Source organism: Neomonachus schauinslandi, chromosome 3, assembly GCF_002201575.2.
Source record: "Neomonachus schauinslandi chromosome 3, ASM220157v2, whole genome shotgun sequence".
Taxonomy (NCBI): Eukaryota; Metazoa; Chordata; class Mammalia; order Carnivora; family Phocidae; genus Neomonachus; species Neomonachus schauinslandi.
Genome location: NC_058405.1, coordinates 100593430 through 100609150, shown reverse-complemented (window position 1 = coordinate 100609150; position 15721 = coordinate 100593430). Strand labels below are relative to the sequence as shown.

At 36.1% G+C, this 15721-nt stretch overlaps 1 protein-coding gene across 1 annotated transcript in view; it reads right to left on the bottom strand.

The window, feature by feature from the left end:
* R3HDM1 (R3H domain containing 1) overlaps positions 1-15721 on the bottom strand; it is a 128647-nt gene that overhangs the window by 52005 nt on the left and 60921 nt on the right. Inside the window, 1 exon segment of the mRNA XM_044913606.1 lies at positions 2840-2994. Coding sequence (XP_044769541.1) covers positions 2840-2994 — 155 coding nt within the window.

Genomic DNA, 15721 nt, shown 5'->3' with positions numbered 1-15721 from the left:
TCTTCTGTTGTTGTTGTTCTGTTGTAATGGGTTCTTGTGCCACAACATTACAGGTGGATTATACTGATTTTGGTAAATAAGGCCAATATAAAAGCTTCTGACGGTTATGATGATGATGATGTTAGCAACAGCAGTAGCAATTATAGTAGTAATAGTGATGATAATGCAAATTAACATTACTAAGTATTTATTTACCACCATGCATCAGGTTCTGTTCTAATAACTTTATGTGTGTTATAATATTAAGTCTTCCTAATAACCTTAAGAAGGTACTTTTATCACCCCCGTTTTATAGGTGGGGAAATTGAGGTTAAGTAACTTGCCCAAGGGTGTATAGCCAGTAAGTAGGGAAGTTAAGATTTGATACTATGCCCTCTGGCTCTAGAGCTTCAGCTCTTTAACCATTTCATTATTCTCTATACCTGGCTTCCATGATTTAGAAGGTGATTAACTTCTGAAATGCAAACTAGTCTTTTCAAAATACACAGTAATCCCTTAATTACTTTCAATTTGACTCAATTATTGCAGAGAAAGCTACTGGTTTGATTTATCCAACTCTGTATAACATAATATATATCAGTGTTTTTGCCTACTAAGGGAGTATAACATTCTAAGATTATTATTTCTGATTGTATCTAAGTTAATATATACTCAAAGCAGATCCAGGGAAAACAACACAGTTCAATCTAGATGATTTAAACTATAGAACAGATCTACAACTAGTGGTAAAGAAAAATTAAAGTAGCAAAAGAGAGGGAACAGTATTTGAGACACGTGGCCACCAAATACAGTCTACTGAGGACAGATGATTTTTCTGACTTATTTTTTGGACAGCATTTTATTCCCACTCAGCCTCTTTACCAGAGGTAGCAGGAATTATAAAGCTCTTCAGGGCTATCCTTCTCATAGTCTTTTACCCAGTATGAGGATTATATAAAATACCTTGAGAAATGATTTATAACTTATAAAAAAGTATGCTATAGAAATTGTAATTACTGTCTTAGCTCTGACACATTTCCAGTATCTAGCTTAAACAAACCCAAAAACTACACTAACAAGTCTGTAATTTATTTAAAAATTTTATTACTTGCACTAGACTGTGAGCCCCTAGAGGTAAAGGGCAGATCTTATTTGCACAGTGCCCAGACATCTAACAGGTGCTCAATGTACTGGGTTAGGTAGCACAACCAAGGTCCTTGATAGGAGAGAGTTCCTGGCCTGGTATTGATTCTCTAATGTCTATCTATGGAGAAGAAGGGAATGGGCAGTCCCATGTGCCTGGGCTCAAGCACAGAGGATAAGGAAGAAGCATGGGGATGGGAGAGGAAATAAAGATGTAAAACCTAGTTTTATGATTAATCTTTTTAAAAAAAATTTTTTATTGTTATGTTAATCACCATACATCATTAGTTTTTGATGTAGTGTTCCATGATTCATTGTTTGTGCATAACACCCAGTGCTCCATGCAGAACGTGCCCTCTTTAATACCCATCACCAGGCTAACCCATCTCCTCACCCCCTCCCCTCTAAAACCCTCAGGTTGTTTTTCAGAGTCCATCGTCTCTCATGGTTCGTCTCCCCCTCCGATTTCCCCCCCTTCATTCTTCACTTCCCGCTATCTTCTTCTTCTTCTTTTTTTTTTTTCTTAACATATATTGCATTATTTGTTTCAGAGGTACAGATCTGTGATTAATCTTTTCTTTTTTCCTTAGTTGCTTTCTATTATCAAGAAGCTAGAAAACTAGACATATATATATATATATATATTTCCTAGATATATCTTAGTGTTCACTAGTCCTTGACAATTCCATAGTTTACATTTAATTTCAATTTAAAATCTCTGGAATTATATGAAATATGCTAGCACCTTTACTCATATCCTTCCCCATCCCCAAGATTTCTTCTTAACCAATTTATGCCCATAATTTTCTTTTAAGAGCTAGTTAAAGGTTTTTATCTTTCCAGAGAACTTCTACATTTAAGTTCCTAATCTGTTCATGGCTCTACTTCATAATCCTTTTAGTTATGGGTCTGTGCACTATCATCAACTTGTTTATATGTACATTTATCTTCCTAACTAGATTGTCTTTACCTTGTTGAGATGAATGAAAATGGTCTTTGATTTTTTAACATTAGGCTCAGCTACGGAAAACCATGAGGCTAATAAAGTCACTTGCAAGTTATTCAGAAAGATGAAGGAAGGGTAAAACAAATTTCTGAAAATGTGCCGTATTATACTAGATATATTTGATTTATTTATGAAACAATAGATACTTCTACTTTAGAACTATAAATTAAAATCCACAACATTTTAAATACATGATATGCCATTCTTTTCTGGGAGTGAGGTGGGGAAAAAGATGAGTTCCAGCATGGAAAACTTAACATTCTTCTCTATTCCGTAAACACTGATTTATAGTTTGTACTCTACCTCACTCTTTTAGGTACCTACCTCTACCATTATTTTCCCTCTCATTCCACTCTTTCCTCAAAAGAGACTTTCTAAGAAGCTGAAGAACTGAATAAGATACTTGCTTATTATATACTTATATCGTTGGAAACACAGACAATGCCAAACAAAATTTACTTGCTACTACCAATGTGGTTAACATTGTAGTTCACACTTAATTATTTATAAAAATTTAAAAAGTGAATGAATAAAGCAATACAATGAGGATAAAACAAAGCTGCTGTAACTAATAAAACTCTTAAGACTATAAAGTTATATATCACAAAAGCATTTTCCCTATATAAAAAAAAGAGAGGAGATGAACTGTGGCTATACATTTTATTTATTCAAAATCTCCTCCATCCAAAGATGGCAATAGTGACCACATACCTGGTATGATGGCACTGAAGGATATGGGATGACTACTCCGTGGATCTGATTTCCAATGCTGCTGGGTTGGCCACCAACTAGGCTCTGACTCTGGGGTTGCTGAACTCCAACTAGTCCTTGGTAGTTTTGCTGGTGGTTGGGTATAACTTGATAACCTGTAATGGCACAGTGAGTTAAACCCTGCTTTGAATTTATTCTTTTTCATCTAATAGAATGTTTTTGTGTTTTAAGCAAATACTTTTGTGTTTTGAAATGACAAAATTCTGTTAAAAATAGCAAATCTTAAAAACCCTCTATTATGAGAGCTAACATTTAAAGGGTTTACTGCATAGGTAACTCCCAGCTATATTTTTCTCCGCTTAAAATACATTCAAATAAAATTTGTGTACAAAGATTTCCTTTATAGTTGAGGCAATTTATATGGTCACAGGCTTGGTTTACAGACAATTACTTTTCAGTGTATATTACAATCTATTACGACAACTAGTGTCTGAGGATCAGTACTGGTTATGTAATTCCTGGTCCCTGGGCAAGAGGAAAATGCAGGGGTGCTTGTTAAAAATTATTGAGAATTTTGAGTTGGTAATAGCAGAACATTAAACCAAACACAGGACCCTGTGTTACATCAGAGGGTGCATGCCAAGGAAGCTGGCCCTTCTGAAGACCAAAAGTAGGAGAGAGGAGAATCGCTTTTATAGAATGGTTGTCATACTAAAATAGGAATCCTTATACTAGGAATGTGTCAAGGGCACAAGGAAAATGGAGTCACTTAGCAAATTTTTAGATTATTTCCTTATTATATTATTAAGGTCACTTGACAGAGAAACAGATCATGAAAGAGATTAAATAATTTGACTGCAGTCACAAATCAGACACCTAAGGGACAACTCTTCTCTAAACTAAAGGCACTATTAGTAACTTAAGTAGTAAATTAAGAGTATACATTTACTTTTACCAAGTGAATTCATCAGTTACTTAAATAACCACAATGATAAGCTTTGAGTAGTGAATAAGAATTGTATTAAAAAAAGAAAAAGAAAATAGGAATTGGTTTTGCTTCTTGACCCCAAGAGGATTCCTTTAGGTAAACCAACTATCTCAAAACTTACGTAAATTACTAGAAGTTACCAGAAATCATTTTTTTCTTTTTTAAAAGAAACCAGATAAAAATAACTAACCATCCAGCTTCAGGGTATTTAAAAAGTTTCTACAAAGATGAACCAAACTATAGTATTGCCTATACAAACTCCCACAACTAAACGTCAGTGAAATTATTTCTCTGGTAATACCATAAATATATTTCACTATCCTATAAATAGCAGTTTTCATTTCTATCCTTATTAATCCCTAAAGCAACAGAAATGGCAAAGATCGCATCTCAGGTATTTGACTATAGACAACAGCATCACTGCAGTTGCCTTTCAGCCTCAATGATTCTGCTCAATGACTAAATAATTGAATAAAATCTAGCATTAACCTTCTCTAAAGATAGAAATACAAAGCATATTTGTTAACTAATCAACATATTAACACCAACAAAGTAAAAATCCAGTTATAGTGAACTAGTTAAAAGTGAAAGGTTTTGTAAAATTATGCTATTTCTATGGCAATAGTGCTTTATGGCCATGTTACAAATGACTTCTGAGTAATCTAACTTTGTACAAAAAATTTATATTCTAATCCTAGTCAGTAATGAAGTGATTGATAATATGCTATTTTCTCAACTTCTCTGTGAATGAATTTTCTGTAATACTTAAACTTGTAGGCAGATAAAGGACAAGGGGAAGCTTATTTCTTGCCCTTTAGTCTAACAATTAACAGTCAATCCTCTTTTCAGTTTATCAAATCACATGTACTTCAAATTCATGCTCTAAATTCCAAACACCATCAAAGCATACATTGACACATTTCCACTCCTAGGAACATAAAGGGCAGGAATGGAAATGGGAAGTGAAGATACAACCTTTTCTTGTGTTGGAAACATTACCTCAGAACATACACATACAGAAGCACAGACCGCAGTGTCAGAATTTGGGCTCAGCTCTTTATAGACTGGAAAAGTAACTTACAATGGTCTTGTAAGAATATAGTCCACTACAATTGACAAGAAAAATGTAGAAACCTGGCAGAATTTGCTGCAACATAACCTGACTTCAAATACCTTGACTTATATAGTCACATCCCCCCAAGGAACTTCAACTATTTCTCATACTACTTTTGTAGTTTATTCAAAATACTTTCAAAGTTATGTTATCTTGAAATACAACTTTGAAAAAAATGCCAATTTATGGACAGATGTGGCTCCGATTTCCTTTATTTAAATTCACTAATTTTTGGAGATTCACATTGGAGCCTCCCAGCCTAAAAATTCTCTCTTATGAAAATACATCTGACAGCGAAAACTCTCAATAAATAGTTATAGATTCCATGTCAGAGAATACTGCGTTATGGAATTTGCATCAGTAAGTTTCCAATGGTATTTTAGATTCCCTAATGCAACCTAATCTCAATCAATATCCATGTCACAGTGTATCTCCACACAAACATCATGCACATTTTCAAAATGTGACAACATAACACGAAATCTAAAACATGTGACTCCAGCACCTCATCATTTGTAACAGAGCGTAGTAGGCTGTAAACCCAGGATATGACTGGCGGGTGATATAAAGATCCCTATCTTTGAATTAGGTATGCTTAGCCCTGACACCATATTAGAATAGTAGTATAAATAGGACTTATGAAAGCAGGAGGCAGAAATTAATCCTGACAGAGGCGGACATCTGAGCTTGGACTTACGGGAAAAAAAAAGTCAGAAAAAAGTATAAAATGAATAATACCTGTGGGGAAAAGTAGAAGTAGAAGAGTTGTGAGAACACGAAGTTCTAGATTTGAAAGGCTTGGAAAATAGAACAATGACTAAATGTTAGTACTTCATTCAGAAGTAGCATAAATACACTGGTAGCATATTCTTTTTTTTTAAAGATTTTATTTATTTGACAGAGACAGCGAGAGAGGGAACACAAGCAGGGGGAGTGGGAGAGGGAGAAGCAGGCTCCCCGCAGAGCAGGGAGCCCAACGCGGGGCTCTATCCCAGGACCCTGGGATCATGACCTGAGCCGAAAGCAGACGCTTAAGGACTGAGCCACCCAGGCGCCCCTGGTAGCATATTCTTAAAACAATAGTGGAGCTATTAAAAACAAGAATGTCAAGCACTTTAAAAGAAAATATATTTCCTAAGAAGCTCTTATTAACATAATTTTGTTCACTGCCTTATTTCCAGATGTTTTAAAAGCTGTAAGTAACCCTCCTACGTGGCACCTGCTGCATCACATCCTGCAAGCAGCGTGGACAGGGATGGGAGGCACTCCAAAGTGACTCCTGTCCTGGGGAGAGGGCAAGATAACCACACAAACTAGTTCCACTGCAGCCCCAGCAGATGGACTGGGGGCAGACAGCTGATCTGACTGCCAATCACATCCACCAACAAAAAGCTCTCAAGTGGCAGCACAGGAAGAGAGCCGTGCAGTTTGGGATCACTGCAGCCATGCCAGACAAATTGGGGGTAGGCATCTGGTCTGACTGCTGGCCCCACCTACCTACAAAAGCCTCTCAGGGGACCCTGTAGGGCAGTGCTATTGTAGACCCAGTGAACTGGATGAGGGCAGGCATCTGGTCTGACTGCTGACACTGCCCAACTACAAGCCCACAGTGGCCCTAAACAGCACAGGGACTAAATCCTGTCCACAGCATGCAAGGTGGGCCACTGCAGCTAAGAGGACTGAAGGCAAATGTGGCTCAGATACAGCAGCAGCGCACACGCAACCCATGGAGGAGACACCCTGAAGAACCGGGTTCAGATCAACAGGAAACATTGTGCTACAGGGCACCACCCGTCTTCCTAAGGCCACTACTTTCAAGATCAGTAGACATAGCTGACTTTCCTAATACACAGAAACAAACACAGAGAGTTAGACAAAATGAGGAGACAAGAATATGTCCCAAATGAAAGAACAGGACAAAAATTGCAAAAAAAAAGAGCTAAATGAAACCGAGATCAGCAATATGCCTGGATAAATAATTCAAAGTAATGATACTTTGTAATGATACAAAGATACTAACTGGACTTGGGGGAAAAAAATGGACAAACTCAACGAGAACTTCAACAAAGAGAAAAAAACCAGTCAGAATGAAGAATTCGGTAACTGAAATGAAAAATATACTAGAAGGAATCAGCAGATTAGAGGATGCAGGAAAACAGACCACTAATCTAGAAGGCAGGGTAATGAAAACCAAAAAGAAAAAATAGTAATAAAAAACGAGAATAGGTTAAGGGAGCTCAGCAACATCATCAAGTGTAATAACATTTCCATTATTGGGATCCCAGAAAGAAATGAGAGAGAAAAGGAGGCAGAAAATTTATTTGAAGAAATAATAGCTGAAAAATTCCTGAATCTGACGAAAGAAACAGGCATCCAAATCCAGAAGACACAGAGGGCCTCCAACAAAATCAACCCAAGGAGGTCCACACCAAGATACTTAGTAATTATAAGCAGTGATAATGAGAGAATTTAAAAAGCAGCAACAGAAAAGAAAACAGTTACTTAGGAGGAAAATCGCAGAAGACAATAAGCTGATTTTTCAGCAGAAACTTTGCAAGCCAGAGTAATATGATATACCTCAAAGTACTGAAAGAAACCACCAACAAGAACACTATGACTGGCAAGATTATCATTCAGAATAGAAAAAAAGAGAGTTTTTTAGGCAAACAAAAGTTAAAGGACTTCACCACCATTAAACCAGACTTACAAGAGAAATTAAAGGGAACTCTTTGAGTGGAAAGAAGGCCATAATCAGGAGTAACAACATTATGAAAGAATAAAATTTCATATGTAAATACAAACACAATAAAAGTGGTGGATTAATCATTTATAAAATCATTACAGAGGTTAAAGCACAAAAGCAGTACATTAAATTATATCTATAAAAAGCATTTAAGGGATCCACAAAATAAAAGGATGTAAGATATGACATCATATACATAGAATGTGGGTTGGAGGAGATTATAAATTAGTTCTCTTACAACACGTTCAAAGTTAAATTGACATCAATGTAATATAAATGGCTAATACATAAGATGTTACATATGAACCTAATGGTAACCACAAATCAAAAATCTGCAATAGATACACAAAATAAAGAGAAAGGAATCTAAGCATTTCACTGGAGAAAGCCAGCAAACCACAAGGGAAGAGAGCAAAAGAAAGGAAAAGAGAACTACAAAAACAACCATAAAACAAGTTAACAAAATAGCAGTAAATATATACCCATCAATAACTACTTTGAATGTAAATAGATTAAATGTACCAACTAAAAGACATACGGTGAATGAATGGATAAAAAAAACAAGACCCTGGGATGCCTGGGTGGCTCAGTTGGTTAAGCATCTGCCTTTGGCTCAGGTCACGATCCCAGGGTCCTGGCATCAAGTCCCGCATCAGTCTCCTTGCTTAGCAGGGAGCCTGCTTCTCCCTCAACCTGCCACTCTACCTGCTTTTGCTCTCTCTCTGACAAACGAGTAAATAAAATCTTAAAAAAAAAAAAAAAAAAGGCAAGACCCACGTATGTGATGTCTAAAAAAGTCTTACTTCAGACCTAAATAATCATGCAGGTTGAAAGTTAAGGGATACAAAAACATTTACCATGCAAATGGAAGTGAAAAGAAAGCTGGGGAAGCAATACTTACCTAAGACAAAATAGTCTTTAAAACAAAGACTGTAACAAGAGACAAAGAAGGATACTACATAATGATAAAGGGAACAATCTAACAACAGGATATAACAATTGTAAATATTTATGCACCCAACACGGGAATACTTAAATTAACATAAAGTAACTATTAAGAGACATCAAAGAAGAAATTGATAGTAATACAATAATAGTATGGGGCTGTAACACTCCAATGTTACATGGATAATCAATGGATAGATCATGATGGATAGATCATCAATCAATGGATAGATCATCCAAACAGAAAACAAGGAAGCAGTGGCTGTGAATAACACATTGGATCAGGTGGACCTATCAGATATATTCAGAATATTCTTTCAAAAAACAGTGTAACATACATTCAAATGCACATGAAACAGTCTCCAGAACAGATCACTTGTTATGCCACAAAACAAATTTCAGTAAACCGAAAAAAATTGAAAACATATCATGCATCTTTTCTGACTACATGGTATGAAACTAGAGATCAATTACAAGAAAAAATCTGAAAAGAATACGAATACATGGAAGCTAAATAACATGCTACTAAACAATGGATGGCTCAACCAAGAAATCAAAGAGGAAATCAAAAAATACATGGAGACAAATGAAAATGAAAACACAATGGTCCAAAATCCTTGGGATGCAGCAAAAACTGTTCTAACAGAGAAGTTTACAGCAATACAAGCCTACCTCAAGAAGCAAGAAAATTTTCAAATAAACAACCTAATCTTAGACCTAAAGGAGCCAGGAAAAGAACAAAGCCCAAAGCCAGTAGAAGGAAGGAAATAATAAATTTTAGAGCAGAAATAAATGAAATAGAGACTAAAAACACAACAGAACAGATCAATGAAACCAGGAGCTGATTCTCTGAACAGACAAACCATTACCCAGATTCATAAAGACCAAGAGAGAGACAGATACAAAGAGAAAGGACTTAAATAAAATCAGAAATGAAGGAGGAGAAATAGCTGACAGCCACAGAAATACAAAGGATTATAAAAGAGTATTATAAAAAATTATATGCCACAAATTGGGACAATCTGGAAAGAATGGATACATTCCTAGAAACATATAATCTTCCAAAATGAAATTAGGAAGAAACAGAAAATCTGAATCTCTCAATTACTAGCAATGAAATTGAATCAGCAATCCAAAAGCTGCCCCAAAACAGAAGTCCAGGAACAGATGGCTTCACAGAGGAGTTCTATCAAACTTTATTTATTTTAAAAGTTTTTACTTATTTATTTGAGAGAGAGAGAAAGAGAGTGTGAGAGATCACAAGCAGGGGGGAGGGGTAAAGGGAGAAGACTCCCTGCTGAGGAGGGAGCCCGATGCAGGACTCAATCCCAGAACCCTGGTATCATGACCTGAGCTGAAGGCAGAAGTCTAACTGACTGAGCCACCTGGGCGACCTCTATCAAACATTTATTTATTTATTTTTTATTTTTTTAAAGTTTTATTTATTTATTTAATTGACAGAGAGAGAGAGAGAGAGAGAGAGACAGCGAGAGAGGGAACACAAACAGGGGTGAGTGGAAGAGGGAGAAGCAGGCTTCCCGCTGAGCAGGGAGCACAATGCAGGGCTTGATCCCAGGACCCTGGAATCATGACCTGAGCCGAAGGCAGTCGCTTAACCAACTGAGCCACCCAGGTGCCCCTCTATCAAACATTTAAAGAAAAGTTAATACCTATTCTCAAACTATTCCAAAAAAAAGAGAAGAGGAAGGAAAGCTTCTAAGTTCATTGTATGAGGCCAGAAGTACTCTGATACCAAAACCAGATACACTACAAAAAAGGAAAACTACTGGCCAATATCTCTGATGAACACAGATGCAAAAATTCTCAACAAAATATTAGTAAACCAAATCCAACAATACATTAAAAAAAATCATTCACCAGTGTAGAGTGAAATTTATTCCAGGGATGCAAGCGTGGTTCAATATTTGCGAATCAATCAATGTGATACATCACATTAACAAGAGAAAGGATAAAACCACATCATCATCTCAGTAGATGCAGAAAAAGCATTTGATAAAGGACAACATCCATTCATGATAAAAACCCTCAACAGGGGCGCCTGGGGGCTCAGATGGTTAAGCATCTGCCTTCAGCTCCAGTCATGATCCTGGGGTCCTGGTATGGAGCCCCGCATCAGGCTCCTTGCTCAGTGGGGGGGCATCCTTCTCCCTCTCCCTCTGCTGCTCCCCCTGCTTGTGCTCTTTTGCTCTGTCAAATAAATAAATAAAAATCTTAAAAAAAAAAAAAAACCCTCAACAAAGTAGGTTTAGAGGGAACAAACATATATAATAAAGCCCACATACAAAAAACCCACAGCTAATATCATACTCAGTGGTGAAAAAGAGCTTTTCCTCTAAGAGCAGGAACAAGACAAGGATGTTTACTCTCACTACTCTTATTCAACAAAGTACTGGAAGCCCTAGCCCCAGTAATCAGACAAGAAATAAAAGTCATCCAAATTGGAAAGGATGAAGTAAAAATTTCACTATTGGAGATGACATAATATTATATATAGAAAACCTTGAAAATTCCACCAAAAAACTACTAGAAATGATAAATGAGTTTAGTAAGGACACAAGATACAAAATTAACATACAGAAATCTGTTGCATTACTATACACTAATAATAAAGCAGCAGAAAGAGAAATTAAGAAAACAATCTCACTTGTAATTGCATCAAGAATAAAATACCTAGGAGTAAATTTAATCAAGAAGGTACTTGGAAACTACCAAACATTAGTAAGAGAAATCAAAGATGACACAAACAAATGGAAAGATATTCCATGCTCATGGATTAGAAGAATCAATATTGTTAAAATGTCTATACTACCTAAAACATTTTTTACTGAACTAGAACAAACAATCCGAAAATTTGTATGGAACCAGAGAAGACCCTGAATAGACAAAACAATCTTGAAAAAGAACAAAGCTGGAGGTATCACATTCCTAGATTTCGAACTACAGTATAAATCTGTAGTAATCAAAATAGTATGGTACTGGCACACAGAGAGACACATGCATCAACAGAACAGAATAGAAAGCCCATAAATAAATATTTATATGGTCAATTAATTTATGACAAAGGAGACAAGAACATACAATGGGAAAAAGTTTCTTCAACAAAGGGTCCTGGGAAAACTGGGCAACTACATGCAGAAGAATGAAACAGGACCATTTTCTTACACCATATACAAATAAACTCAAAATGAATTAGAGTCGTTAAGTGTGAGACATGAAATCATAAAAATCCTGGAAAAAAACATATGCAGTAATTTAGTTTTAAGAGTTTACTTATTCATTTTTTATTTTCTTTTAAGATTTTATTTATTTATTTGAGAGAGAGAGAGAGAGAGAAACAGCATGAGAGGGGAGAGAGTCAGAGGGAGAAGCAGGCTCCCCGCTAAGCTGGGAGCCCAATGTGGGACTCAATCCTAGGACTCTGGGATCATGACCTGAGCCGAAGGCAGCCGCTTAACCAACTGAGCCACCCAGGCGCCCCAGCTTACTCATTTTTTAAAAGTAATTTCTACAGCCAACAGGGGGCCTGAATTCACGACCCTGGGATCAAAAGTCACATGCGCTACTGACTAAGTGAGTCAGGCGCCCCCCAGGCAGTAATTTCTTCTTTGACATTGCCTTAGAAACATTTCTCTGGATAGGTCTCCTTGGGTAAGAGAAATAGCAAAATAAAACAATTGGGACTATACCAAACTAAAAAGCTTCTGCACAGCAAAATAAACCATCCACAAAACAAAAAAGTAACCTACTGAATGGGAAAAGGTATTTGCAAATGATATATCCGGTAAGCGGTTAATATCCAAAATATACAAAGAACTTACACAAGTCAACAACAAGAACCCTCAAATAATCCAATTAAAAAATGGCAGAGGACATGAACAGACATTTCTCCAAAGAAGACATCCAGATGGCCAACAGACACATGAAAAGATGCTCAACATCACTGGGCATCAGGGAAATGCAAATCAAAACCGCAGTGAGATATCACCTCATACCTGTCAGAACGGCTAAAATCAAAAAACACCAACAAGGGTTGGTGAGAATGTAGAGAAAAAGGAACCCTTGTGCCCCGTTGGGAGGAATATTAACCAGTGCAGCCACTGTGGAAAACAGCATGGAGGCTCTTCAAAAAATTAAAAATAGAATTACCATATGATCCAGCAATCCCACTACTGGGTATTTACCCGAAGGAAGTGAAAACAGTAATTCAGAAAGATATATGCACCCCTATGTTTACTGCAGGATTACTTACAATAGCCAAGATATGGAGGCAATCCAAGGGTCCACTGATAGATGAGTGGATAAAGAAGATGTGGTATCATATATGTACACCATGGACTATTACTTAGCCATAAAAAAGAATGAAATCTGCTGTTTGCTACAACATGGATACACCTAGAGAAAGACAGATACCATACAATTTCACTCATATTTGGAATTTGGAAAAGAAAACAAAGGAACAAACAGAAAGATTGAAACAAAAACCAGACTCTTAAATAAAAAGAATAAACAGGTTGTTATGAAAGGGGAGGTGGTTGGCAGGAATGAGTGAAACAGGTGAAGGGGATTAGGAGTACAGGTATCCTGATGAACACTGAGTAATGTACAGAACTGCTGAACGATTATATTGTACACTTGAAACTAACAACACTGTATGTTAATTATACTTAAAGAAACTCCACTGTACAGGTAATATAAAATTGATCTCTTTAATTGTTCTCTCATGATGTATGCCTTAAAAAACAAAAAATTAAATGGTGTGCTTTTTAAGAGTAAGGTTAGAAACTTTAACACCCCCCTTCCCCACCCCCATTAAAAACAAAGAAACCTGTATCAGCTATTGCAGGGCTAAGCCAGTAAGCAGGCATTCAATATTATACTCACTGAATAGATAATAGAGAAAAACATATTCTTAATAGAGAATCAAAATAATATATGCTTCTACATGAAACCAGAAGCTTACTATGCATGCTGACAGGCAGACCGAGAATGGCATTTTTCACTCTTCATGTTCAGCAAATGGCTCTGTAAGCAAAAGCTGAACTTAAGTTTTAAGGTAACATGTTTAAAATACGGTTAAACACATTAAATTGCCCTTTCATTAAAATGAAACTTGACCGCATGATTACAAAGCACCTCAGTGAATTCATGAATTCTTGGGTCACTCATAAATCCTCTCCTTAGAATCTGCACTGCAGCTGAAATGCAGATTTCATGTCATTAATCTCGAAGTGTTTACTTGATAAGGAGTAACACCAAACTGTTTTAGTTTACATTTAATACATAAAGCTTGAAACAAAGGTTTTATTTCAATATTTCTGAATAAGTCTGGACATTTAAAACATCTCTTAAAAAAGCCTTACTTGATTATACTATAGGTTTTCATAGTAGAACATTTGGAAAATACAAAAAAGGAAAAAGCCACTATAGAAAAATCCATTTTTGTAAAACAATTACTCATAGGTAATTACAGTTTACATGTATATATAGATAGCCTTATTTCTATGCTCAGATATAATATAAATATCCACTTACACTATTTATAGAAATGGCACACATACTGTTTTAAAACCTTTTCCATGTAATGTTTCCATAGCTATGGATAGATAAGATTAACAGAAATTTTTAGAAATGATGGGAAGTCAATCAGAGGAAGACAATTACCATATGATCTCACTCAAATGTGGAATTTAAGAAACAAAACAGAGGATCATACGGGAAGGGAGGGAAAAATAAAACAAGACGAAATCAGAGAGGAAGACAAACCATAAGAGACTCTTATTCATAGGATACAAACTGAGGGTTGCTGGAGGGAAGGGGGCTGGGGGGCTGGGGTAACTGGGTGATGGGCATTAAGGAGGACATGTGATATAATGAGCACTGGGTGTTATATAAGCCTGATGCACCACTGACCTCTACCTCTGAAACTAATAATACACTATATGTTAATTGAATTTAAATAAAAACAAAAACAAAACAAAAAAAATGGGAAGGAACTATTTAAGTAAATTTTCTTAGAACATATTTAGACCTCAAGTTAACAATTCAAGGATGAGAAAAGAAGTCAATTGATGTGAACTCTGTTGTACTTTAAGGAAAGGGCATATGTTAAGAAGCTAACAAGACAAAAAGACTAAATATTTTAGAACAAACTATGTCGGTTTCCTCTGGCCACTCTGGAATTCAGACCAAACACAAATTTAGCCCAAAATTCCTATGCCTTTTCATTTAGGATACTACATAATGTTCTTTTTTTTTTTTTTATGGTACCACAAAGTAACATTAGTAGCTAACATTACATGACATTTACTAGGTTTGGGGCACTGTTCTAAGCACTTTATATATGAAGTGAGATGAAGAAACAAAAGCACAGAGGTTCACACCACATTGCCCAAGGTTACCTCCTCGTAAGTGTTGTAGCTGGGATTTTCACAAAGTAGTCTGATTCTAAAATTTACTTTTCTCAGGGACAAATGTTGAAGTAGAAAGAGTATTAGAGTAATACTGCTCAAATAAGCAGTATTACAGTCTCCTTCCATTTTTTAAGTATTTTGGTTAATGAAGACTTTTACTGTAGTTTAAGATACTTGTCTCAAGATAAATTTAATTATAGGAAAAAAATTATTGCAAATAGTCAAACAACAAGGGAACCTTTTTCATTTGAATTTAAGATTGTTTGTATGTATAAATATGGTTATCCAAAATAGGAATCAGAGTGAAAAGTTGCTGAACAGTTGGTGCAGATGGTAGTTATATGAACTTGGAGCTAAAAAAAAAGACCATATATCAAAGAGTTTAAACGATCAGCCCATAATGTCCTCTCCTTGGGAGGGACTCTTCTTTACTTGTTTTGCCCATTACTCTCAAGGTGCGTGGTTTGTGACCTCCTGTATTTCAAGATTACACTTCCTTGCCTTATTATAATTAGATCTCACATGTACATGAAACAGTTGGAAGAGGAAAAGGAGGCTCAAATGGTGACATGTTTCAGGTTCATGTCCCTTGATCTGTGTCTCTCAACCTAAGTATTTTCATGCCAATCTTCAATGTTTCTTGTTGGGGTTTAGCTTTGCT